The 25,571-nt window shown below is 40.9% G+C and overlaps 1 protein-coding gene across 2 annotated transcripts in view; it reads right to left on the reverse strand.

Moving 5' to 3' along the window:
* The window catches only part of gpc5a (glypican 5a), a 121,378-nt gene extending 98,590 nt beyond the window's left edge, over positions 1–22,788 (reverse strand). For both annotated transcript variants that reach the window (XM_040142045.1, XM_040142812.1), the window contains exons 1-2: positions 22,407–22,788; positions 18,421–18,582 (exon numbers count right to left, since the gene is read on the reverse strand). In XM_040142045.1, the coding sequence (XP_039997979.1) occupies positions 18,421–18,582; positions 22,407–22,557 (313 nt within the window). In that variant the 5' untranslated portion in view covers positions 22,558–22,788. The remainder of the gene's footprint in view (positions 1–18,420; positions 18,583–22,406) is intronic.
* Between the last annotated feature and the right edge of the window lie 2,783 nt (positions 22,789–25,571).

Below are 25,571 nucleotides of genomic sequence, written 5' to 3' on the forward strand. Positions count from 1 at the left end.
ATTATTCCATTTCTGATTAATGTTAAGGAAATTAAAATAAGAATATGTAACTTTCAATCCATCATGTGCATCGTTTAGAGTCACTTAAAGAAGCCAGTAGAACATGCCACCCGTCAACCTGCTCCCTCGGCATGGTAAATGAAATCGGGTACATGAACAATTCATGTTTGAAGGCTCGGGTGTCGCTGGCTTTCCTCCAGATATATTAGCTATTATATACCAATCACAAAGCTCCTACAGTTAAATTCCTCAGCAGCTGAGCTTTTCTCCATGTCAAACAGGCTTTTTAATTTGATCCCATTTTCTTCCTTTCACCCATAATTGCTGCACTTCTCATTTTCTTTAATGTAGGATGATCTGGTTAACTGTGACAGGGGTAGCTAACAGAGTGATGAGTTACACTTCAGGTCAGGCCTTGTGGCAATTGGCACTAAACTAGAAAAAAGGGATTTTTATTTCACTCAAATGATTATGCCATCTGTCTGTCTCTCTCTCTCTCTGTCTCTCTCTCTGTTGCTGTCTCTGTCGCTGTCTCTCTCTCTCTCTGTCTCTCTCTCTCTCTGTATCTGACCGCTTTAGAAGGTAGCACTGATATTTTGACAGAAAGATACAAGAAAATTATTAATCAACATGGGAAGTATAGCGTACAGTAAAAGCAGCCCAAGCGGTGTAGGTTAAGCCAGTTGAAGATGTGAAGTGATAAGAAAATGCTGGGTATTGCTTTTACCACCAGGGGGAGACATTTTTTTATTTCGACATGCACACACAGAAAATTGGATCAGTGTGATGTTGAGGAGAAAACAGTGCAGCCTGTTAAAACTGACTAAACATGTGTTGCATGCTCCCTCCAACTATGGCCCACCCTCTCCAAAAGCAACAAAAGACAATTGATCCTCATTTTTGTTTTTGTACTTTGGTAAAACCTTGAGCTACAGTCAAAGAATACTCAAAGTATAAAATATAAAAACAGCACTAATATGGCAGATTTGCACACATTGCTATTTACGCACATCAGGTGTTTAGAGTAAAATATTAGAGAGGCTGATACTCATTGATCGAACAGACCTCTTCTCTCGCCGTTAGTTACCCTGATTTGTTAAAGGTGTCAACCAAACACCTACAAATAGCAAAATGAAATCCAAACCACAAAGCATTCAAACAAATAAATGATTATTTGATATTACGGCCAAGACAGGTTTTGTGGCACAGACACACTTTCCTGTGCTGGCAGTGAGAATAATTTGCCTTCTGTGATTTTTGTGAGCAATGAAACATGGCCATCAAATGTGGTTTGCAAATCACACTCGCTTTGCTGTACAACCTACAGCTCCAAACGCAGAAAGTGGTACCACAAGTTCAACAACAAGATATAAGCTGATAGGCATTGTTAATATACTGCATCTACTGACTCTGTTTATCTCTCTCTCTCTCGCTCTCTCTGTGTGTGTGTGTGTATTTTTATTTGCATTAGACATGTCATTGAGAAAAAAAGAATTGTTAGGAGGATGAGCCTTTGTAGTTGGAAGATCCTTTTAATACAGACAACAGACCAAAAGCTCCTCCTCTCTTACACACACACACACACACACACACACACACACACACACACACACACACACACAGACAGCCACACAGAATAAGCAGGGACATAGTTGATATAGTTATTGTACTATATTGCAATGCATCTCTAAATGTGCACTGTAATGTGTAAACAGATCGCAACAATATCAGCTACTTTGTTTGAAGATTCCCAGGTTTCCAGGTTTAGAGCGTTCAAATGCCACCAGCTGACCTCAGCTGAGCAGCGTAAGGATGGCGTTTACTAATGTGATTCCTCCTCGCTGAATGGCTGTGACCACAACAGAGGAGCCCAGTGACATCTGATAGGCTGCAGAAAAGGCCATTCTCCTTCTACAGAGGATGAGTCAGTGGCTCTGTGGGTTCAGCTCATCCCAGAGCAAAAGACACACAATGAAAGTCAATGACTTACAGGGTGGCACGGTCAGTACAGTCAACAGAAAACTATGTTTTCATTGTGGCACATTAAAGGATGAAAAAAAAGCACCCGCACACTTTGTTGTTCCGGGACGTAGTTTGATGACATTGTTTTCTGCACATGTTTGTGGTAAGTAAAAAGAAATAGACGAAAGGTCAGGCACTGATTGCTTTAAAACACAAAAAGATGTAGGGTAAAGCCTCTGCCTATCCAAACTTCCTCCTATGCAGTGCAGAGCAACAGGCACAGTAACACTTTAGTTTAAGGTTCCCAATTTTTCCTACAAGGTTCTAAGTAATTTGCTAAGATTATTCCCAGAAAGACTTTTTTTCAATTTCCCTTTTAACCCAAGTAAATGTTCATTATTATTGGATTTTTTTTTTTTTGGTTTACCCCTCATTTTTTTCGCTCTGGGTTGCCACATGCGGGTTTACCTGATTACATCCATACAGCTTCTTTGATGGCCATCTGATTTGGCCTAACGTCAAGAATTTACTTTCACTATATAAATCACTGTTCCCCGAAAATGTGTACAAACTTGCTTTAGATTTACCTGGTAATAAATCAGGTCTGTTTTAATACATTACATGCCTTCCTCTCGGGCTGGTGTGGTCTGACTAAGTTATCCTAACAAACTAACAGACTCTTGAGCTGAGGGATACAGAATGTAAAAATAAACCTGCCTGTAATCTCTGGAAGAAGCAGCAGTAAACATTTACAGCGTCAAAGCACTTATTCATCAAAATCCACTGAATGCAGGTCTGTCAGGGCTTTGATAAGAGTTTTAAACAATCGTATTTTAGCTTTTCTGGTATGACAAATTTTCACACAAGCATGTTATTTCGTGAGCAAGAGCAGGCAGCTCTGTTATCACACAAAACAGGGCTCTCCAGTTTTGACCCGAGGAAGTGTCTGACAGCCACACCTGGCTAAATCTACATGAGCTGGCTGCTCAGAAAGCAAACGCACGTATCAAACGACAGAAGGCTGACAAGAAAACAGATAAGGCAAATGAATCAGATTTTGCATCAAGACGGTAGGACCGCACACACAAACAAACATGCACACAGCCTGGCAGAATGTCCCGATTTAGCCTGAGATTGAGGTGAAGTACAAAGTGTTACTCAGTGTGGAAGAGTGAGCTCAGTGTACCTGCCTGCTCTGATCTACAAACAACCAAGTAAAACTGGGCCTTTTGTGTGTGTGTGTGTGTGTGTGTGTGTGTGTGTGTGTGTGTGTGTGTGTGTGTGTGTGTGTGTGTGTTAAGACATGTGCAAGCATGTTTGAATGAGGAGGGGGAGAAATACATAAACAGGCAAAGACCGTGTTAATCTGTCCCTTTCCCAAATGATTCTCCAGATAAATTTCAATCTCCTGGATTGTCGATCTGCTTCATTTTCGACCACAAACACCAACTGACTGACCACTCTGACCTGCAGACATTGGAGAAAATAGGTTCCTGAAAAAAGTTTAAAAGCCCTGGGATGTTTTCTTTTTCCCTCCGTCCTCAGTTTCAATAAAGGGGGCATTGTTTTAAAACTGAAAACAGTCGCCTGCTCAGAGGTGTTACAGAAGTGTGCTCTGGCTCAGGCTCTCTCAAAGAAGGAAGGAGGGGTGAAAAGTGATTTATTTAGTTAAACTATGTATGAGAGGAGAGGAGAGGAGAGGAGAGGAGAGGAGAGGAAAAGAAAGGAAAGGAAAAGGCACATTAAGAACATGAGTCATTTTAATCTATTTGCCTGGAGTCAGGCTCTGCTTACCATCAGCCTTTATCTGTGTACTTCCTCCCACACATCAATAAACACGCCCCTCCCTACATACACCAATCAGCCACAACATTAAAACCGGTAACTGCTTTTAATGTTGTGAGCTAATTGGTGTACGTTAACAGTTGAGAAGCACATTCTGTATTTATCCCGAGCAAATTCAGACCTCCTTTCATAAATCCCGCAACACCCACCTGAACTACAACAAAAGATACTTTCCAGTCTCCGTCTTTCTCTGCATCCACCTTTTTCCTCTCCATCTCCTTCTCTGCTGCTCTCGACCTCCAGAAGGCTTAAAAGTCAATATTTGAGGATCTGCTGCAGCTCTTGAACACTTCAAAGAGCACAGAGCTCTGCTGTGAACATAGCCTTTAATACGCCGTTTGGGAAAAGAAGTAGAGAGGGACATAGGGAAGTGTGTGTGTGTGTGTGTGTGTGTGTGTGTGTGTATGTCAGTGTGTGTGTGTGTGTGTGTGTGTGCGCACGCACGCGCGCTTGTTTTACTATACTTTCGGGGTCCAACAGCTTTGTTGGGACCCACAAGTTTAAATGGCGGTTTGAGGGTTAAGACTTGGTTTTAGGGTTAGAACTAGGTTTATATTAGGGTTAGGGCAAGGGGCCCGAGAATGCCTTATGTCAATGACAGGTCCCCACGAACACAGTAAAACAAGGATGTGTGTGTGCGCTCGCATCTGTCAAATATCTTTTCGTACATGCTGCACGTGTAGAAACACAGGTCAGGTTTAACATACACTGAAGATTTTCAGAGCACACATACACGTGGAAACCCAGACAGAAAAAGGGGGAAGGCGAGGTGCCACAGATTTAAGAGCCAAAGTGAAAATAATAATATCATAATAAAGCTTTCATTAGCTTTCAAAGGTGGCTCTGTGTGAGGCTGTTGAAGGTTTCCTGCGGCTGGCCTCAGGGAGCTGTTAGATGCCAGTGAAGGAGCCAACCGGGCTGTCATAACCCTCAATAGAGGGGCTAATGCACACAGCACGCCAGTGATTACTCTATTGAACTGGATAATTACATTAGATTTAAAAAAACATGACATGAAACATTAGGTTCAAGGGTCTGGAAGTGGTACGCTGTGTAATTTCACCCTGTTGACTGGCCTAAGAAAGAGGAGACATTATGTTATTAACGGAGTTCTAATTAGCTCTTAACTAAGGATATGATTTGTATAAAACAGAAACACAGCCGCATTCCTGCAAAACTTACTTGTTAAATACAGTAGACATGTCTGAGACAGTTACAGCTCTCACATGGATTAGCAGTGGGTTTTTTTGGGGGTGGGGGGCATATTTGAATCAACATTTTAATAGTGCTGTTATCTTGTGGAAGCTCTGCCTACCACAAGCCAAGTACAAAACATTTTTGTTTGATAATTTAGACTATGGGGGGGAGAAAGTAACTGATACAAAACTTTAACATTTGACATGTAATATTCATTCATTTAGAGTTTTGAGCTATTAGTTATATTTGCCTTGCTTTAGTAGGTTTTGAAAAATATTCTGAGTTAAATATTATGCAGTTTTCCAATTCAGAAGAAGTTGCAGATTTTAAGCTCCAATTATGTAAAACTAAGCTTGACTTACCATTTAATTTTGCCATAGCAGGCGGAAGTATCTTTCTTTCGTCTGCCTGTTGCCCTAACAAAAATTATAATGATAAACTTTATTTAGATAGCACCTTTCAAATGCCAAATGCAGCTCATCATGCCGACTCTAGTAATATGTGACAGACGGAGAACAGGAACTCATTGCCCAAAATCCTGAGGCTAAAATGAGATGATAATTTTATTCTTTACTGCAGTTTCATTATGAATGGATGAACCTGAGAGCAGTGGCTGAGCTTACTTAGGAGTATCTTAGATCGTGCCACAGGAAAAACTATCACGTAATTATGAGTGTGAAAAGATGAGCAAAAACGTACTCACAAAATTGTCCTGTTAAGCCTATCTGAGCCATGGGACAAATTAGAGAAGGATTAAAAAGTTTATGTCAAACAGACTTATCACCAGTCCAAGGCCATCCGGCACTGGACTCCCAGCAGTAAAAACAACATTCATTTTTTCAATCATGCCAGGATACCCATGATAAGTAAGACAATTATGTCATTATATCTGCCATGTAGGGGAGGGGGGGGGGGGGTACAAGGGAATAGTGGGAGCAGACACTGGGCTTGGTGTGCTGCTGTGTGTTGCTGTGTTTAGGATTACATCGCCCAGACGACTACGGCCTAATCCCTGGTGACTCCTTCCTTAGTTAGGAAATACTTCCTTCCGTCAGACTGACAGAAGAACTGATTTCCCTTCTCCTTACAACTGTAGCGAAACAGAGAAGCACAATCCTAAGAAACATGCCAAGAGTCCAAGTGAGCAGGAAAAAACATGAGACTGATGTTTTCATAAAAACTTCAGTGCGTTTGCGCTGAAATCCTAGCTGTTCTTTCAGTTTCAGTTACAGAAAGTCATTTTTCTCAGTCAAATGTTCTGATGTACCAGAGAACAGCCCTAATTTCTGTTTGGTTTACCCCAGAGTTGGACATCTACATTATTTGAGGAATTACTGGTTTAACTTGAGGGCTACTTCCAGAAAAAGCCCCTATTATGGCCCGAACCATTCCCTTTACATACCACCAAATCAAAGTAACATGGTTTGTCTGGAAGCTGTGAGTGTGAGCTCAGTCTTTGCTGTTGACTGCTAACTGTTGTACATTTTTTTTAGCTGCACAGTCAGCTTTCCTACACAAACATCACACTGGAATAATACCCTGCTGGACTCCACGCAGCTCCACACCACGTACATCTGTAAAAGGAAAAAAACTGTAAATCTGTCATAAAGATACAGTTCCTGTTCAGGAGTATGCGTAGTTATCTATTCTAGAAAATGGCCCTAAGACAACAGCCAGCAGCCATAAATCTCCATTTCAAACGGGCACACAGGACACAAACAATGTAAAGTGCTGACAAGTGTGTTTATTTTTAGGGTTATCTCTATGCAGTGAGTGGCTAAAGTGAGTGGCTACAGTGAAGTGTGTGTGTGTGTGTGTGTGTGTGTGTGTGTGTGTGTGTGTGTGTGTGTGTGTGTGTGTGTGTGTGTGTGTGTGTGTGTGTGTGTGTGTGTGTGTGTGTGTGTGTTTACGCCTTTGAAAGAGACAGAGACAAAACGTAAGACAGAGAGAGTCAGAGTGTATGTGTGTTCTTGTTGGTAAGTGTGTGTGACTGTTTATGTCCAACTCTAGGACACACAGCAGTCATCCAGGATTCAAAGTGTGTCAACTTAACTGGGTCTCCTGTGCAGCAATAAATGGAACACACACACACACTCGCAGAATGATGGAGAGAGGAGGATCAGTACGACACTGTAACAGCAGTCAAGGGTTTCTCTTGGATTGTCAGATGAGGATGTTTGGTATAGAGTTATTTATGGAAAAAAAAAAAAACTATAGAAAAATGCAATTTGCATGCTTTGGGTTTCTGTGGTTCAAAACATTGAAACTTAAATAAAAATCTGAAAGAGGAGAACATATCCTAAATACTCTAGCATATGGATGGATTGATGACAAACATAATCACTGGCTGGTTAATGTTCAGACGCAAGTTTTTTTTTTTTTTTGTTTTTTTTTAAATGGATAAAGCACTACATTTATAAACTCCACCCAGGTCAATGGGAGATGGTTGGGGTGGAGGGTGGGTGTACAGAGCGCATGACTGTGACACCAGACGGGAGTTCGGATCCAGAGTCCCGTGGGTGGTTAGGTTTAGGCTACAAAAGCAATTTTGTTAAGTACAGAAAAAAGATTGTGGTCTTTGTTAAATGTAAATAAACATGTTGTGTCTGAAGTCACTATGAATTCTTTCTGTATTAAACCAGACCACAATCTTTCCCTGACCTTAACCAAGTGCTGTGAGCGCCTAAACATAACCATAAGACCTTACTAAGGGTGTAGTCAATTCAAAAGTATATAGTATTCAAAATGAATCTTTGGCAGAAAAAAAAACCAAAAAAAAAACAAAACACTGTCAGTGAACACTTTACTGAAACATTCAGTTTCAACATTTTTGCAACTTGCTATATATATTAATTTACAATTTCCGCATTATATTAATATAAAATAACCCAGTTGGCATTGTGTTTCTTTCAAAATTTATTTGCTGTCGCAAATTAGATGCAAGTAAAAATAATTTCTAGGAGACAAAGTTGACGTCCCAGCACCTCTAAAGTTCTCTAATTAACATATAAAATAGCCCGGCACAGTGGAGACTCCAGGAAGTCACTGCTTCCTGACAAGAAATAATATGATCCACATACTGAAAAACTGCATCACTTCGGTTTTTGTATGGATTAAACAAACAAGATATAACGTGTTAATTACTGAGCTTTAGAGGTGCTGGTTGTGGGATTTTGTTACCCTTGAACAGAACCAGCCCAGCAGTTTCCCCCTGTTTCCAGTCTTTATGATAGGCGAAGTCAACCAACAGCTGGCCGCAGCTTCATATTTAACTGGCAGTTCTCTTTCAGCATTCATTTCTGTGTCTGACTATGGGACACGCTCCCCGCGCTGTCAACCCAGACGCTGTTTAACACTACGTTTGTCTTGACTGGCAGAGGAACATGACGTCTGCTCCCTAGACGAGGGACTTCCTCCTGCCATAAGAGCCTGACGCAACATTATCTCCTCAGTCCATAACCTCTTCTTGCTCCCAGAATCAACCTCTCAGACGGCAGGTGTAGCTAACACAGTTCATAAAGCAAGCTAACCACTCGGTCACCGAACGCTACCTAGTGCCACTACCTGGATATCTGAGTTGAGTGGCTGGGCTGCCACTAAGAACTAGCTGCTCACTGCTTTTCATTTCTAAGGGAGCCAAATGAACGAAGACACCTGCCCTTCCCTCACCCCACAAGAGGGGTTGACATCACGTTTGTCTGCCAATCAGGACTGGTGTAGTGTAAAATAGCTGCCTGGGTACAGTGTGGGGAGCGTGTCCCATATTGAGATAACTCACTCATGTTTCAGAGAACCGGGGTTAATGTCTTAACCTAAAGATATAAGAGTGGTATCCATCTTTTCATCTAACTTCCTGCCAGAAAACAAATGAACAAATTGTCCAAAATGTCAAACCTTTCCTATAAGCACTGAGAACAATAACATGATTAGAAAAATGTCACACTAACCAGCATGTCTTAAACAGGAGCTGCAACAGGAAACAGAGGGAAAAACAGTCTGACTACGTTGTTTCTTCGCAGCATACCGAACGCCTGGATTGTTGAAGGGTATTGACTCTGAATAATCCTGCTTCCCCCTAAACCCTTATCCTCTGACTTCAAACGCTGTGCAAAGACTTTCAATAGAATCTGGCATCCTCCCAACTTTCTCTCCATCAGTCGCTCATTCTTCTTCTTCGCATTCTTTTTCACTCTCTGTCCTCCCCTGGATCAACTGTCCAGGCTTGAATCACAAAGCCAAGCCCAAATTCTGTGAGAATCTCAAGGAGAGGCCCCTGCGTTGGCTGGCGCAAAAACACACACACACACACGCGCGCACGCACACGTACACACACGCACACACACCCATACTCCTCTTGTAAGAGTGACAACAAAGACGGCAAGGCTGTAGACCCGGTGGACAAAGAGTCTGCTAAATGAAAGGTCCCACACAAAGGAGCAGAGAGCAGGTTAGAGGGGATGTGAAGGCCAGCTGTGAGAATCAACCTAAGAAATCTTTAAACAAATCCAGCCACCAGTCAGTATATTCAGTTTATGCAAGTATTCATCACACATTCATCTTGCAAGGTCTGCATGGTTGATTGCTATTGGAATCTGCCTTCACACTCTTCATTCCCTCTCACAGATGTTTATGCTGGACAAAAACATCTAAGAGTAGTCTTTGTGGAAAAACAAGACTAGGGGTCTACAGCCCGGCTAGCAGCTCTGTGAGGCTCAGACTTAGGCGCAGGGGTGCTACTATCAGCATACTAACATGATCACATAAAAATTCTGACATGCTGATGTTTAGCAGGTGTAATGTTTACCACGGTCACTTTACTTTAACATGTTAGCATGCTACCATTTGCTAATTATCACTAAACTAAAAGTTGAGGCTTATAGGAAAGTCACCCCTGTGTAGGTATTTGGTCATAAACCAAAGTATTGGACACATTGAAATACTGAACTGAAGATGGTGCTAGATGAAAAGTTAAGGGATCACCAAAGTAATATCAGTTCCTCCTGAACATCTGTCCCAATTTCATTTCCAGACACTGCAGAGATACAACTGTCAACCTTATGGTGGCACTAGAGGTCAAGTCAGGGGATCAAGAAAACCATTCATCATTCCAGGAGCCATAAATATCTGTACAAACGTTTTTTGCTAATCCATCCAGTAGATGGTGATATATTCACAGGATAAGTGAAAACTTTGACCTGCTGGTGGCGCTAGAGGAAAATTCAAGGGGATCGCCAAAGTCATTATGATTCATCCTCTGGGCTCCATGAATGCCTGTACTCAATTTCAAGGCAATCCCTCATAGCATTGTTGAGATATTTCAGTCTGGACCAAAGTGGTTCACCAAATGACCGACTGGCACACAGAGATTGCCATCCCTACGGCCATGCTGCTGGCGTGGCTAAAAAATCTTTAAAGATCTGCAAATATGTCACTAAGAATATAATTTTGTGGATAACCTCCAACCTCTTTACAGAGAGCAAGACAACAACTGCTATTATACAGCAACTAGCAAACTGTATGATTGTTATGCTGCCTACTCCAAGACAACATGTAAAACTGGTATCTTTTATCTCACACCTCTTATATAGTAGAATCAGATGTTGTTTTCATAACCAGTGACAATTTTTGACATCAGAAAACAAAAAGCAGCATATATGTGAGACAGCCTGCTGTTTCTTGACGGGAATGTCACATGAGGAATGTTCATTTTCAAGACAAAAGATCCTAAAATGCAGAGTCCTATAAAAAGCAGGACATTTTCCCTGACTGAGGCAGGCAGCCAAGTTGTGACCAACATAGAAACTTTACTGGAAGGGAACAGTGTGTTACTGTAGTCAGTGATGCAGTGGTGTTCAGGGTTGGTCACAGCACAATATCTGTCCTTGGTGGGAAATTACTGTTTTGAACTTGAAATTCTCGGAGAAATGTGGATTGCAAATGAGCACTCGGGTAAGTGTGGTGGCTCCTGCAGCACTGCTTTTAGAGCAACTCGTTGCACAACATCCCCTGAAGAGCAGCCTGGTAATTACACTGAAATATTAAAGCAAATACAGAAGAAATGTGTTTAGCCAAATTTCAGACTCCTGAAGCAACTAGTCAGCAGTGGAAATGAGTTAAAATTAGACAATCCAAAATATCTTCTACTGTGTGTTAGAATCCACACACAACACACATTACACAAAGGAACCATTTCATTTTAAATTAAAAAAAAAAAATACCAGATTTGTTAGGTCAAGTTATTAATGTGTCAATAGTAGAAACATTGAAAATGTCAAAATGTGAGGTGGATACAAATATTTTATTTACTTAAGTGGTGCAGTTGGATGATATTGCCATTGTAAACCAGACAGGTGCAACTTGACAAACTTGATCTTAAACTTCTCAACAGTAGACGGCAGAGAGCATCTCCAATCACAATAATTGCACTTTTTTTCAGTGTCTCACGCACTGGTTTCACCCACTTGACAATACAAATTGATAAAATACGGATTTAACGGAAACTATCATGGATTTCAGCTTTAACTGTCACCGTAAATACAAGTAGTGTTTTGATTGTTTTTATGTTTTTCACAATTAGCAATGTCCATCAGTCACCATATCTCAAACCACTATATGTATAAAGTAGCATGACCTCTAGTCAGGGCCAGAATAGTCCACTAAAAAATAGTTGTGTGCAACTGTTGACACTGGGTTTATGGTAACTTGGTTGAACAAAAATGTATACATATAATATATTAATATAAACCATGTAAATGTTGGCACAGGCATCTCTTTCTCGGGTAGACAAAAACAAGTGATAATGCAGGATCTGCCCTAGGGCTAACAAATGTGCAATTAATGAATATTGGGCCTTGGGATCCCCCAAGAGCCTGGGGCCCCGAGGCAGTTGCCCGCTTTGCCCAGTCGGTAATCCAGCCTTGCCTCTAGGGGTTCAGTTTCAGTAACATACAACATGCGCACAGTAGAGTGAAAGCCAAAGCATGTTACATCAGAAAGTCACAGTTTATTCATTTTTTAATATTCAGCTACAGGCAGCTACCTAAGACTCATTCAGATTTTAATGTGGAATGTGTAAATAAAGATTACGTTTTTGTCCGTTTATCTCCAAATATGGTGATTTTGAATTTTTCCGTAAAAACCGAGGGATTATGTGTTCGTGTATGGGTTAATAAAATTCTCCTGCTTCTTGAGCTAAATAAACCATTTTTAAGCAAACTGGATTAGATGAAAAATGTACCATCACAAAGCTGAAAAAATGCTGTTTTTCTAAGCTCATGAAAATTAAACATGCCACAGCACTCTAACCTGGTATCCACATCCTTTCAGATATAAGCTTGTGACCAATAAGCTCTGGCATGATCACTTTGTACAGTTATATATTCTTGAGTTTCACAAAATTTAATTCTCATTTCTTCTTTGCAGTCAAATTTGTCACCGATAAAACTACAACTTATCCCAGTGTCTTAATGCCACTGGATGTGCTTCAGAGGTCAGCATATTTGGAAGTCAAAGTTCAAGTTTACTTTAACTCGCTGTCTATTATCATCATTTCTTTTTTTTTTTACTTTTTTTCAATCTAATTAAAAATAATCTTTCATCGGATTCAAACCCAGGATGTTGTGGTTATATGGTATGGGCGTTAGCCAACTGACTGCTGACTTTACTGGACTTAACCAGAATTTATGCACTGAAAAAGAAACTCTGCTACAAAAACAACAAAAAAAACAAAAACAAAAGAAAAACGAACATTAAAACATCATCAGTCTAATCAGCAGCAATCAATACAGCCCAACCCCCACCCCCCTTACTTAGACCTCCTTGGCACAGAGAGTGTTTTACTAATTTGAACGCTGATTGTGGTCTCCTCTCAAGTCAAGCTGTGGGGCCAGTGCCATTCAACTATGTTTTTCAATTTAAGAGTAAAAGATTTGCAGTCGATCCTTTAAAAGCTGGTAAACAGAAACACAATTAGCATTTATGGGTGAAAATAGAAAATCCTGACCACAACAGCTGGTATCCACTTCAGCGCTACCAGCACTCAGTCCACTGTTTGATCTTACGTTCATTAGCATCACTTGTGCTCCTGACAAAGCAGAAGCTCACAGTTTGAAGCAATGCAAATAAAAAAAGCAAAGGCTGACTGGCTGTTTCTGCTGGATTCCTGTGTCTCATGCTGACTAGAGCTTTCTTTTCTTCCCAGGCTAGAAACCAAAATGGCACATTGACTGGAATGAAAACCACAAGCCACAGAGTGTTAATGGTCATAACAGCTTCATGCCACAGACATTCAAGCAACAGTGGCATTAAATTTATAACAGCCGGTTTCAACTTGCTCATCAAGTTGTCATGTAATTTTGGAGGAAGCTTTAAGATGAATTATGACATATTTAAAAAAAAAAACATTTAGCTTAGCTTAGCATAAGGACTGGAAATGGGGAAACAGGTAGACTGGCTCTGTCCAAAGTTTTAAAATATCTGCCGACCAACACGTCTAAAGCTCAGAAATTAACCTAATGTGTCTAAGGTGTTTAATCCGTAAACAAACAGAAATAGAGCCTATTTCTCAAAATCATGAATTATTCTTTTGAGGCGTCCCAAGGCAAAAAGTTCAGAACTACTAGTTTATAGCTTATATTTTTATGATTATAATGATCATGTATATGTGATGTAACTATACATGACAAGTGTAAAATAAAGAATGCTTTATTCCCACTCAGTGTGTGTAGAAATGTAGGCTATGTGCTCAAAGTTGTTGCTGAACTCAGGTACAGTTGGACCATGACTCACTGCCACACCAGCAGAGACCAAGTTATAACAAAATCCTTCCCTCCTCACATCACATAGGGAGCAACACTGATTATATTATTTACAGAAGCTGGAGTACCCCTCAGTTCTGCAGTCAGCACAAGGCAATACACGGCTCTTCAAATAGTTCCTCGAATGAAAGCTTGTCCCAGAGGAAGGCATTCCTCTGATCTGGTGATCTCAGACCATTTAGCTATGATTTGAGCAGCCCTCCTCAGACACTCTCTCAGGCATCTCAACAGCTGATTCAGAGTGGGTTCTGTACCACAGGATGCTGGGATTGCACAGGTTTGTTGCCATGGATGTAACACAAACCTGCGCAGGATGAAAAAGATCTCCCCTGAAGCCCCGCTCAGCGGGCTGCATATTTGTGCATTGTGTGGTTGACGTGCAGGAACCTCACAACCGGTGAATGAAAACATGCGGTCCTGAGAGACTTACTGACAGACCAGAAGCAAGAGGGGAGGAAAGCAATGTGCCAGAAAGCTCAAAGGGCGTCTGCTTGACAGTATGCCATCAATTTAGTCTTTATTCTTTCCACCCCCCAGTTGCCCAACTATCTTTTGGCTGTGCGATGACTTAAAAGGCAGCGGTCAGGTTCATTTAAGGACAAGATATTGACATATTTCTCTGAAGAACAGAGACAAATGTAATGAACCATTGTTGTGGGATGAGCTGTGCTTTGAAGCTCTACTCATAATTAACAGCTCAAGCGCTTATTTTCCCTTCTTTGAGTTATTCAATATGCTGAAGGTATTGAGTGCTTTTTCCACATAAGGGATGCCCTTGAAGATTTTTATTTTTTTTATTTCTTTAAACTCTGGCCCATTACAAGCACAAAAACATGAACATCAAGTCCCCCAGGAAAAAAAGCATTTCAAATTGCATTAAATTGCATTTTATGGGAGCATTTTAATTCTCCTGTCTCCTGAGCGTTTCACAGCTATCCATCTACATTCCTCTAATTTCTTCATTCCCCTCTCCCTTCAGCTGCATCATATAAAGATGCCTAATTGAAGGCTTTGCACGAAACAAATGACCACATTAGCCCGCCCCCGTTTAACTCATCCCTCTTCCCGTCTGTGCTTGTAATGCATTATACACTCTGCTAGTTCCCTGTTATCTCTCAAATTACAGTGCAGACTGCCAATCATTTGAAGACTAAATCTATGGAACTTGTTTTTCCGCATACTTACAACCCACCCACCTCTTAAAAGGCAAATCTTCCCTGTCAATTTTCCTCATGTGCGCCACTAAAGTGTTTATGGTGAAGCAGAACGGTAATTCTATACTAATAATAAGTACCGAGGCCAGCCTGTCAATGTAAAATTTTATTTCAATTTCAAGATGATCTGTAAAGTTGTTGGCTATTTTTCACTTCTATTATAATGTCAAAACACCCAAAACAAAACCCACAGTCTAACAAGATGAATAAAAAACAATTCCCTCATATTAATTCAGCATAATTGAACACTCCCTCGAGTGAGAAAGACGGATTAAATGCTTGACTTGTGTTTCTTTTATGTCTGCACATGAACAGTAAAACAGTTCTTTTTCTCCACTCTGATCTAAGAACCTGCCAGACATTTCTGTCCCTCCGTGCTTTCCATACATATGGTGACAAAGGCTCCTAAAACCTCTACGGCCAACTAGAACAATGCCACGTGGGTGGCTATGTGTGTGTGTGTGTGTGTGTGTGTGTGTGTGTGTGTGTGTGTGTGTGTGTGTGTGTGTCTGCGTGTGTGCGTGCGTACACAGTTATTTTAGGCTGCCAGTCAAAAAGTCTGTATCAACATTTGAACAAGTATCAGCTTTCATCAGCTCAGATTTACTTCAAAAGCAAGACAAACAATATTAAACAGGTGAAGAAGAATAGTTGAGATTGTAGTAAACATTTTTTAATGTGTAATGTGGTTGAGGTTATGATAAATCACTTTTTAACCAACTGTGTCAGAATAATAAATAGAGGTATCCTGTGAAGTCTTGTCTGCTGGTAGTATAACGGAGCAATGTTTCTATGAGTGGATCCATGTTTTGTTTGTATCATGCACACAAACAGGGAGCATATCAACGGTTGGTGGCGGTAACGTAGCAATGCACCAACACAGTCAGTGAAGTAGATTTTCAAGTATTTTCTGACATTTTGGAGACCAGTCAATTATATCAAGAATAAAATAAATTAATAAATGATGAAAATAATTGTTGGTTGCAGCCCTAGTTTGGTCTACAATTAACTAAATCACTAAAATATCTGAAAAACAATACATAATGACTTAAATAATGTAATATTCAGAGCAGTTATACTGCTGCGACTTTAACTGCTTAATTGATTGTACTATGCGGTATTGATGTTGGAAGCAGCCGCCATTGTTCGTTAACTGATGAAAGCCGATGTTGACAGGGAACTCTGTTTGGTTTGGCAGGAGCGCACACTGGCTGCCATTCCACAGATGAAACCATGTGAGTGCTGCTCATTTTTTGAGTATTTTCAAACAGTTACCAGCTCCTGCAGCCTTATTTGACTTCTACCCTGTGTGAACAAAACCCTCAGTCTCTAGACGGTTAGGAGAACTTTAAGGGGCAGAAAGAAAAATGCACCTTCAGAAATGTATGTAACTATTTTACCTTAAAATAACAGCTTCAAAATCATTACGACGGTACACTGACTTGGTATACTCTGCGCCCCGACGCCCATTCTTGTACAATGTAACTTGGGTTGAGCGGGTACGATCTCCAGCGAGAAGCGCGTAAAGGCTTTACGGCACTACTTCACACACCACCAACTATGGGTCTTCAGCTAGCTATAAGGGGAAGCTAGCTCGGTATTCTCAGTACTGACATCATGGCAGAGGCGAAGACACTGGCTCCTAGCATCTACATTTTTAGCACACAGCTGCCGTGGGTTCAGATTTTCTTCAGTCAATCAGATGAGCCGAATGCTGACTTGAGTGGACAGCATGATTGCTGGTTTGTACTGAGATGATGATTGTGTATTTGCTGCCTGAGCAATTGATAAGCTTTGTTTTCTGTACATGAGCTGTTAGCTTCTCGTGGTACGCTGCTAGTACCCTTAACCGCTCGCACTCAGAGCCCGACAGAACTTAATGCACTGCCAGCTTCCTGTAAATACCACTTGTGGCTGCAGAGGCCACTGTTGCTGCAGCTCAGCAAAATTTACACAGTCTTGCTTTAAAAGGATAATGCTGATGACATTCTTTATTTTTCCTATTGTCAAAAAAACCCATGGAAAACCAACAGTGACTTGATCCTACAAGCAAGTGCTGTCTGTGTAGTAAAAGTGCTGCGATCGGCCTGAGCCATAGGGGTCCACTGTCGCCATAAACTACTACAAAACACGTCACTGAGCAACATTGTTGCTCTGGGTTACATGTTCCTTCATTACAATGAATGTGGGCACTCTAGTTTATTTTGAGTAGATCCCTCACTAAATACTCACTAGGGTATATACTAATGGGCTTGGGGATGAGTGCCAAAGACAGGGTAGGAAAGTCGGAAAGTATTGAGAGATTAAGTTATGTTTTGTTGACTTTATTCTTTTTCATGGTATTTCATAAGAAGACAAATATGGCAACCCCAGCCTTATCCTTTTAAAAAAAAATCCCTTCACTCCAACAACTTTCATAAGGCCAGTAATGTTTGCAACTTTGGTTTATCTTAACAGTATTTTAGAGGTGCCATTCTTCATAAAAGTCAGCACAGATGCCAAGTAATTCAGTTCAACTTCAAAACCTGAGTGCACACATCAAACATCTGGTGGCAAAAAGAGGGCATTGCCCCTGCAAACCGCAACTAAAACACTGTGATCTTGGGAGACTCTCCTATAAATCATTTGAGTTTAGGAGGAGGATAACAGCACGTCTTTAAACTGAGAGACATCGTTAAAGTGAATTGGCTTAATGATATGTCTGAGACTGTACATTCAAGACATAAGCCGTCACAGCTATCAGCTCAAGTGGGAGAAACATCCCACACTGGGCAGGGACAGCACACAGACAGAGGCATGTTGTTGCCTGCTAGTCAAGTGTCAGTCATTGCTGAGTGAAATAATGGAGAGGAATGGAAAACATTGAGAGAAAAAAGAGGTTGAAAGAAAAATGCAAAGATGGGTACTGTTTTCCAGTACTCTAAATATGAAGGTTTTATTTTAGCATCAGGATACCATGTAGAGGGGCACCTTGCACAGGAAGGGCGGCTATTAGTAAAAAGGCCCAGTACATATTCCTGACAGACATTTACCAATACAGATGGCCTCCTGAGTCTCCCGCAGGAACGGCCAACCTGTCTAATCTCATGATCAGACTGTCACGGTAGATCTGGAAGGACAGATCCTGCTCTGTTTGCTTTGAAGAGAAGCCTCACACACACACACGCACACACACACACACACACACACACACACACACACACACACACTGTTTTTACAGCACCCACACAAACCCTAACTCCTCAACGTACCCTCGGAACTACAAACAAACATCTACACGGATACAATTATCCACATAAACATTAGTGCGCTCATCTCAGCAGGTGTTTATGAAGTTTAAGCCTTATGACAGTGATAGATAAACACACAGACCAGTTAACTCTTACCTTGAAAAGTAGCCACGTTGCGCGAGATGAGAAACTTAAGGCTGGTGCTGGACATCTGGAGAAGGTTCTGGATGTCTCTCCGGGCGGCCACCTGGTACTTTTCCTCCATCTTTTTGGTGCAGCAGGTCAAGTTCTTGGACATGCACACCTGTAGGTCTGAACCTAAAAGTCATTGGGCATAAATGATTTGGAAATAAATGTCATGATCTTAAAATATTATGGACAGAGGCTAGGATTAATATGTCACAAAACTAAGAAGCAGGGTGGCTCAGTGTTCCCCTTACAGTAAGAAAGGCTCTGTTTCCACCGTTTGTCATTTCTGTGTAGGATTTGATAGTCCCAGTTTGTGCCTTTCATGTATTACTGTGACATTCAAGTCACAGAGATAACCATCTGTTTCTCTGATGAATAAATACCCAGCAATGTTTGAAAAACCAAGAAGGATGTTTAGTAACACTTAGCTCTGTTCTGAATTTACAGCATCCTCAAAGATTCTTCCAACCATCTGGGTGAAAAAAATATTGTTTTCACTCCAACCCATTTCTCAAGTTACAACCATAGTTCCTAATCCAGTTAGTGGGAGATGACATATATCATTTTACACATGGTATTGTTCGAAAATACAAAATAATATAAAATCCCATCAACACAATCCAATATAACTGATAACACACGTTTGGTTCATCTTATATAAATTAAGCAAAGACATATGTAGTTTATGGCTAGCATTTCTGTTTGGATAAGGAGATGGATTTAGGGCTGAACACAATAAAACATTAAAAAAACTGAGAAAAATGTCCATCACAATACCCTAGAGCACAAGATGATGTCATACAACATCTTGTTTTGTCTTACCAACAGCCCAGAACCCTAAAATATTCAATTTACTATATATGAGACAAAGAAAAGCAGCAAAACCTCAGATTCGAAAACCTGGAACTATGAAATGTTTGGCACTGTTGCTTGAAAAATGGCTTACATGATCATCAGAATAGTTGCGGAAAATTATTTTTTTTAGACTGACTAAGCCATTAATTGTTGCAGCTCTAAATGGATTTGAATAGGAAATTTGTGAAATGTGTTACAAATATTTTTATTGTGCAGCAAACAGAGCATTGTTATCGAGACGAAAAGTCTTTTGGATTTTGGAAATACCTTCTGGGCTTTTCAAACATCACCAGGTATTTACTTTTCAGCGAAACTAATATTTACCTCTGTTATTGAAATGTAATGCTAATACATTAGATGCTTCAACTGGGGCACGCTCTCTTCAGGGGGCTCCACTTGCTTTACACATTTCAAACACAAGTAAGTCAGGTGGATTTGACACCTTAAAGTTTCTACCTCTTAGTTTACAGTGTTAGCTCGCTAGCTTTTGCTAATTAGTCTACACTATACAGCCGAGGCTGATAAGAAGATCATTAGCTCTGTAGGTAATTTGTAATAAACTAATGTATCGGACAAATTTAAATCCTTAAACTCGTTGATACCACAAGGTGTAAAGTTATTACATTTCATCCTGTGAGGAACATGGGGGTCTGAACCAAAATGAATTTCAAACTGTCAGCCTGTTGGTGGCACTAAAATCAGAAGGCTTCATCCTCTTGGAACCATGAATGTCTGTACATAATTTCATGAAAATCCATGTTGAGATATTTCAGTCTGGACCCTAAATGTCGGCCCAACCAACATTTGGCAAACGCTTAAGTTAGTATTGGGTGATCAAGACCTCCTCTGTGTGAAAAATCAGAAGTTGATTCTGGTAATAAAAGTTATTTAAAAGCCATTACAGTGGTAGACAACCCTAAAACATCAGGTAAAAAGCCATACAATACTTGGGTTTTTCTAACAGTGCACCAGTAAAAAAAAAAAAAAATGCTTTAGTGGAGCAAGAAAACCACAAAACCTAGATCCTGAGGGAAGATGTGAGTCAAAGTGTTATCACCTCACCAAGTGATGTCTCAGATTTTCCACTGCGAACAAATGTAGGCAATCTGCACCCATACGGGGCAATCAAAACATCTCAAAAGTGACCTAAAACTCAGCAAAAGGCTCTCCGACATGCCTAGGCAAAGCGTGCAGAGCTGTTGCCAGAGACGCTATCAGCTCCCTGTGAGGTTCAAGAGTGAGGAGGGAGCAGAGCAGGCGATGGCACACGTGGAGGAATTCAAACTCTTCCAGATAAGACGACATGAAAGCACCCCAGGCCTTGCTTTTCTAACCTAAATGCCTCCCAGAACTATGTCCTTTTCCAACACACCAGACAACGGCTTTTCTTTGGCTGAGGTGATAGACTTCTGACTTGCTGTGTTTTGACCTAAACTGAAGGCTGTTTGGCACTTCTTATCCGGCAGGCAGCGTCAAACATGGAAACAGCTCTCCCTCGGATTCCTGGAATTTCTGAAGGTTATTTTTCAAAAGCCCAAACTCAATTATAGATAACTTCTAAAAATCATGCTCAGGAATCAACTCTACCTCCTACCTTCTCCCATTACACTATCTGATGTATTTCGGCACATTAATCTGCATCCATCAAGGAAACAATTTTCATCTTTCCAGTGTCAAGATGAATTTGGACTTGGAAAACACGTTTGCTGCTGCCAGTAAGGTCAGAGGAGGTGCAGCTTTAAACGGTAGCAAGTGTTTTTACGGGGTCAGTAGTCACAAAATCGGGAGCTTATCATTGCTCAAACTGCATGAGGCCACCACTGCACACAATTTATCTCAGAGAAAGTCCTTTTCAACCTGCAATTCTGCAAAGAAACAACAAAGAGGTTTAAATCCGCATAGGCTCACTTAAGGGGCAGAAGTGGTGATGGCATTATAGGGGTTATTTAGAGGTTTAGGCATAGAGGTTAGGCATTTGAGGGCTTTCTGTCACTTGAATGTGTTTCCTCACAGCAGCAGAGGAAAGGAGTGATGAAGCTTATAGAGAGCAGTTTGTGGCGGGATGGTAGTCAACGCCATTAAGATTTACTTTTCCCAGAAGAGCTCAGAGAGCATGTAGTAGTAGCAGCAGCAAGCTGTCCATTTAATTGCAGCCCATGTGAAATATCCACACCCATAATACCCCCCTCCAAAAAAAAAAAAAAAAAAAACCCAAATCTTGCACAGAACTATCCTGTCGAATCACATTATGGGTGGTGTTCAGAAAGTTAAGTGAAGCCTAGTTTACCTAACTTTATACAAAATAATTCCTGTTTATCCCAGCAAGCCACTTATCTGCTTTCGAAAGCCAAAGGAGCAGGAGCTCGGGGTTCTTTTTCATCACGACCAACAAGTACTTTCAGCAGCTTTATTTCCTCGTCTCACGGGACTGAAACAGCACATATTTTATCAGCCCGTGCGCTGCTGGTAATACGGCGACACTAAGCGATATTACTTGAGTTGACCGTATAGTTAACACAACAATAGGAAATCTATCTCCAGACATATTCCTGTTGCCTGAAAATGGGCTGAAGTGTAGAATATCTTAGGCATTTCAACACGTATCGCGAACCTGACATATGGCTGAACTTAAACTAGAGTGGATGTCCAAAAGATGAGATATGACTCTAAAGGGGAAAATGGACTTCTGAGTAATATATAAATTTAGGACACATACAGAATCTCATCTAAATATCTTGATCTTAAAATAACACAAAAAAGATGCAATTTAAACAGCTCAACGCTCCCCCGTTCTACTGTTTATATTATTACCACAACTGCACACACGCCTCTAAAATGTGTTTTAAAAAAGGTGCGTTTTGTAACTACAACGAGTACTTAAGGAAACAGAAAATGAGAGGTTAACCGCTACAGTGGAGTTGATGAGCTCCATAGAAAGGTAATATTGTGTCGAATAACCTCCCATGCGCGTTTCTTTCAGTCAGTGATGGACGTGTTGATATAAATGTAGAAGTTTTTCTTTTTTTAAAGAAAAGAAAAAAAAGAACAAGAAGAGGAAAAGTGATATAACGATTCGTGTTACTGGCTGGTTTATTTACCTGATCTGGGACTTAAAGGCAATAACTGATTTGGTCCAATTTCCCTGAGTAGGAAAACTTTGCGCACTTCGTCGCATCTGCTGGAGTTTCCAGACCCTGATCCACAGCAACATGCCAGGAGGAAAATGCAGCTCGTCCACAGTGCGCCCATTTTAACCGAACGACGGGCAGTACTCCCAAATAAGAAGCCCGTTTCGGAGGTGACTTTCTTCTAAACCTACGGTAGTCCAGGTCTCAGGTGAGTCCCGTCCACATTTCAGGTTTCAGGAGTCGGCGTCGACCATGTGTGGCGTTGGTGCATCTGTCGAGGAAACGCCTCAGACGATCACTTAGGTCCGGACACGGAGGTAAAAGTTGCTGCGGCGGTGCGACTTGCCTGAACGCGGCATGTTGTCCAAGTTGGTTGGACCGACAGCAGAGGCGGTACCGTAACGTTACCTGCAGATCCGCGGCTTTCGTCTGAGGCTGAGCGGCAGCCAGACAGCGCCATCTAGCGGACGGCCTTCAACCTCCGTTTAAGACTGATTGATTTTTTTTTGGTAGTGACTGTTGCTTACCATGTAGGCTAAATAATTCGTCAAAGAAGGGAGATGTTAAAATCATCTGAAGAGTTTGTACCGTGGGTCTTAGGAGAATTACTCCCGGGCAGATAAAACAAAGACATGAGCAATTTGGGAATTTTAAATGTCTTTTATGCACAACTCAGCCAAAGTATCTTTAAGTGTCACCAGGCTACCTTAATAGTACTCAAGTTGAAAACTTGAGTACTTTTTCATTTTTATTTCTTTTTAATCTGCAGTTAAATTATTGAATTACATTATTTTTTTAACTGCTGCCATCCTTAGTATGTCAATTGAAAAACAAGAGGCCACATCGATGTAGCATTTAATTTTTCAACAAATTATAAAGTAAAAAGTTAGGAACGTGGTTGTTTTCATGTGCTGGTCTTAAATAATGTACAACGCATTTCTGTTCTGTCCGTACCAACTTCAAGATGGTTTTTGCATCAAGATTTAAGTAAACTTGTAAGAATTTGGTTGAACTTAATAAATCTTATTTAACATGTATGGTCCACACTTTCTAACCAGAAAAAAAAAAAAAACTGCATCAACCAAACTACAGATTTCAAGTGCTGTAAAAGTGCCTTAAGCTCATTTCATGTTATGTTTGGCAAGCAAGTATTAATATGTTCTTGAATGTGGACTCCTGTGATTAAACTGTCACTCGGGGATGTGATCTAAAATGTCTATCAATGCAGACGGCACCACTGCTGCGATTAGGACATGCAGCAGGTAAACCAAGTTGGGCAAGATGATTCATTTAATTTAATGTAGTCCTGAACGTGACACCATTTAGTAATATATTGGTATATTGTTTAATCAAACTGCATAACTAAGTTATTGCCTCTAAAGAGAGTTGTTGACCAAACCATGTTAAACATATACAATTTATTTAAACAACTGGAACTCTAAGCTCATTAACTTTAAGGTTTACATAATGCAATCAGGGGGAGAAAAAAAGGTTTAATAAATTTAATATATTACAAGCAACATTACAATTAACCAATTCAAAACACATACATTTTATACAAACTCAATAAAACATTATAGGACATGTAATTCAGCACAGCAGTTTTCTTATCAATATTCAAGTCGGTGTCCTGATCAGCACCATCTCCTCATTCCCACACAGGCCGGGACAAGTGCAATACCTCCAAGTACACAGCATTGCTACTAATCCCCACCTGCACAGGAAGGGATATCTTCACACATCCAAGAATGTGCAAATACCCACCATGCAGCGAAAAATCAATCTTGATAAAGAGCATAGTTCCATCAGCCTAGTCAGTTTTGCATGGATTTGCACAGCGAATATCAGTTAAAGCTGAATGCAAACCAGCAAAACTGACCGAGCGATGATTAACAGGCGAGTCTTGGAAGACTACAGACATCCGATCTTCAGAAAGATGCAGTTAGTTAGAAGTACTTCAAGTGCTTACATTGCAGTAGATAGGAGAAAACACTACCTGCACTATAAGCACTTTAGTACTGCTGAAACTGAGATCAGTGGATGATCACTGGCAAATGTCCTGGGTTTTTTTTTTATTTTTTTATTTTTTTTACAGCAATACGCAATCAGATTGCGTTTGATGTGACACCCCCAAAACCAAGCATCTAAACAGGTGGAGAGCAAGCAGGCCACCATCAGTTTTGCATAGATTTGCACAACTCATCTATTCTTGTAGTGCAACTATGCAAAACTAGCAGAGAACTGCGAGATATTTGAGCCAAATTAGGAATTAAAAATGGTCTGGTGGCGCATATCACAGCCCCTTATGCCAGAAGGAGCACTTAGGGCAGTAGGTGCTAGTCTATTTCACTATCTGCACTAGATGCACCTTAGCACAAAGACAGTACTTCAAATGACATGTAACAGCAAAGAATTTGCACATCAGTGTCAGGGTATTGCTGTAAGTGCCTCCACTGCAGTAGGTATTACATAGTACTACCTGCACTGTAAGCACTTTGACAATACACAGACTGATTACAGCATCACTGCCCTCCAGCACCACGGGATAGATGGTCACACACTGCTCCATGTTTGAGGTCCTGCACATCGAAGTGGATCTGAAAATACAGAAGCGACACACGGGACAGCTTGTTAAAGACAATAAATATGACTTTTTGGCACTGCAACAAGTTACATGCGCAGGTGATGTGTGCGCACATGCAACCAATTAATTGTTATCTAAAAACGTGGAATCTGCATTCCCCCCCCCATCAGAACTGTGCACTGCTTAATCGATAACTGCACCACATTGTTGCTGTGGTACAAGATGTTGTGAATTATTATAGCAGCACGAGGTCAGCGAAAACATGAATGAGCAGCGCAGCCTGCGGCCCGCGTCCCTGCGACACGGGAGCGCCTGCGCGGGGCACGGTGTTGTTCACCCCTCCCCCACCGTCTTTAACATGGCGCCTCGAAGTGCGCCAACCTTAGCATAAATGACGTTAAACCGACCACGCTAAACGCAAACGTAGAGTTGCACACTGAAATTTCTGCCTGCGTTTTGTCCATTTAAAAGGGAAACGCCGTGGCCTGCGGTTTAGGGGCTTCTAGAAAACAAGGCTACCGTCCACGCAGGAGCAGAGGCTAGCAGCACAC

The sequence above is a fragment of the Xiphias gladius genome, chromosome 1, assembly GCF_016859285.1.
Source record: "Xiphias gladius isolate SHS-SW01 ecotype Sanya breed wild chromosome 1, ASM1685928v1, whole genome shotgun sequence".
Taxonomy (NCBI): Eukaryota; Metazoa; Chordata; class Actinopteri; order Istiophoriformes; family Xiphiidae; genus Xiphias; species Xiphias gladius.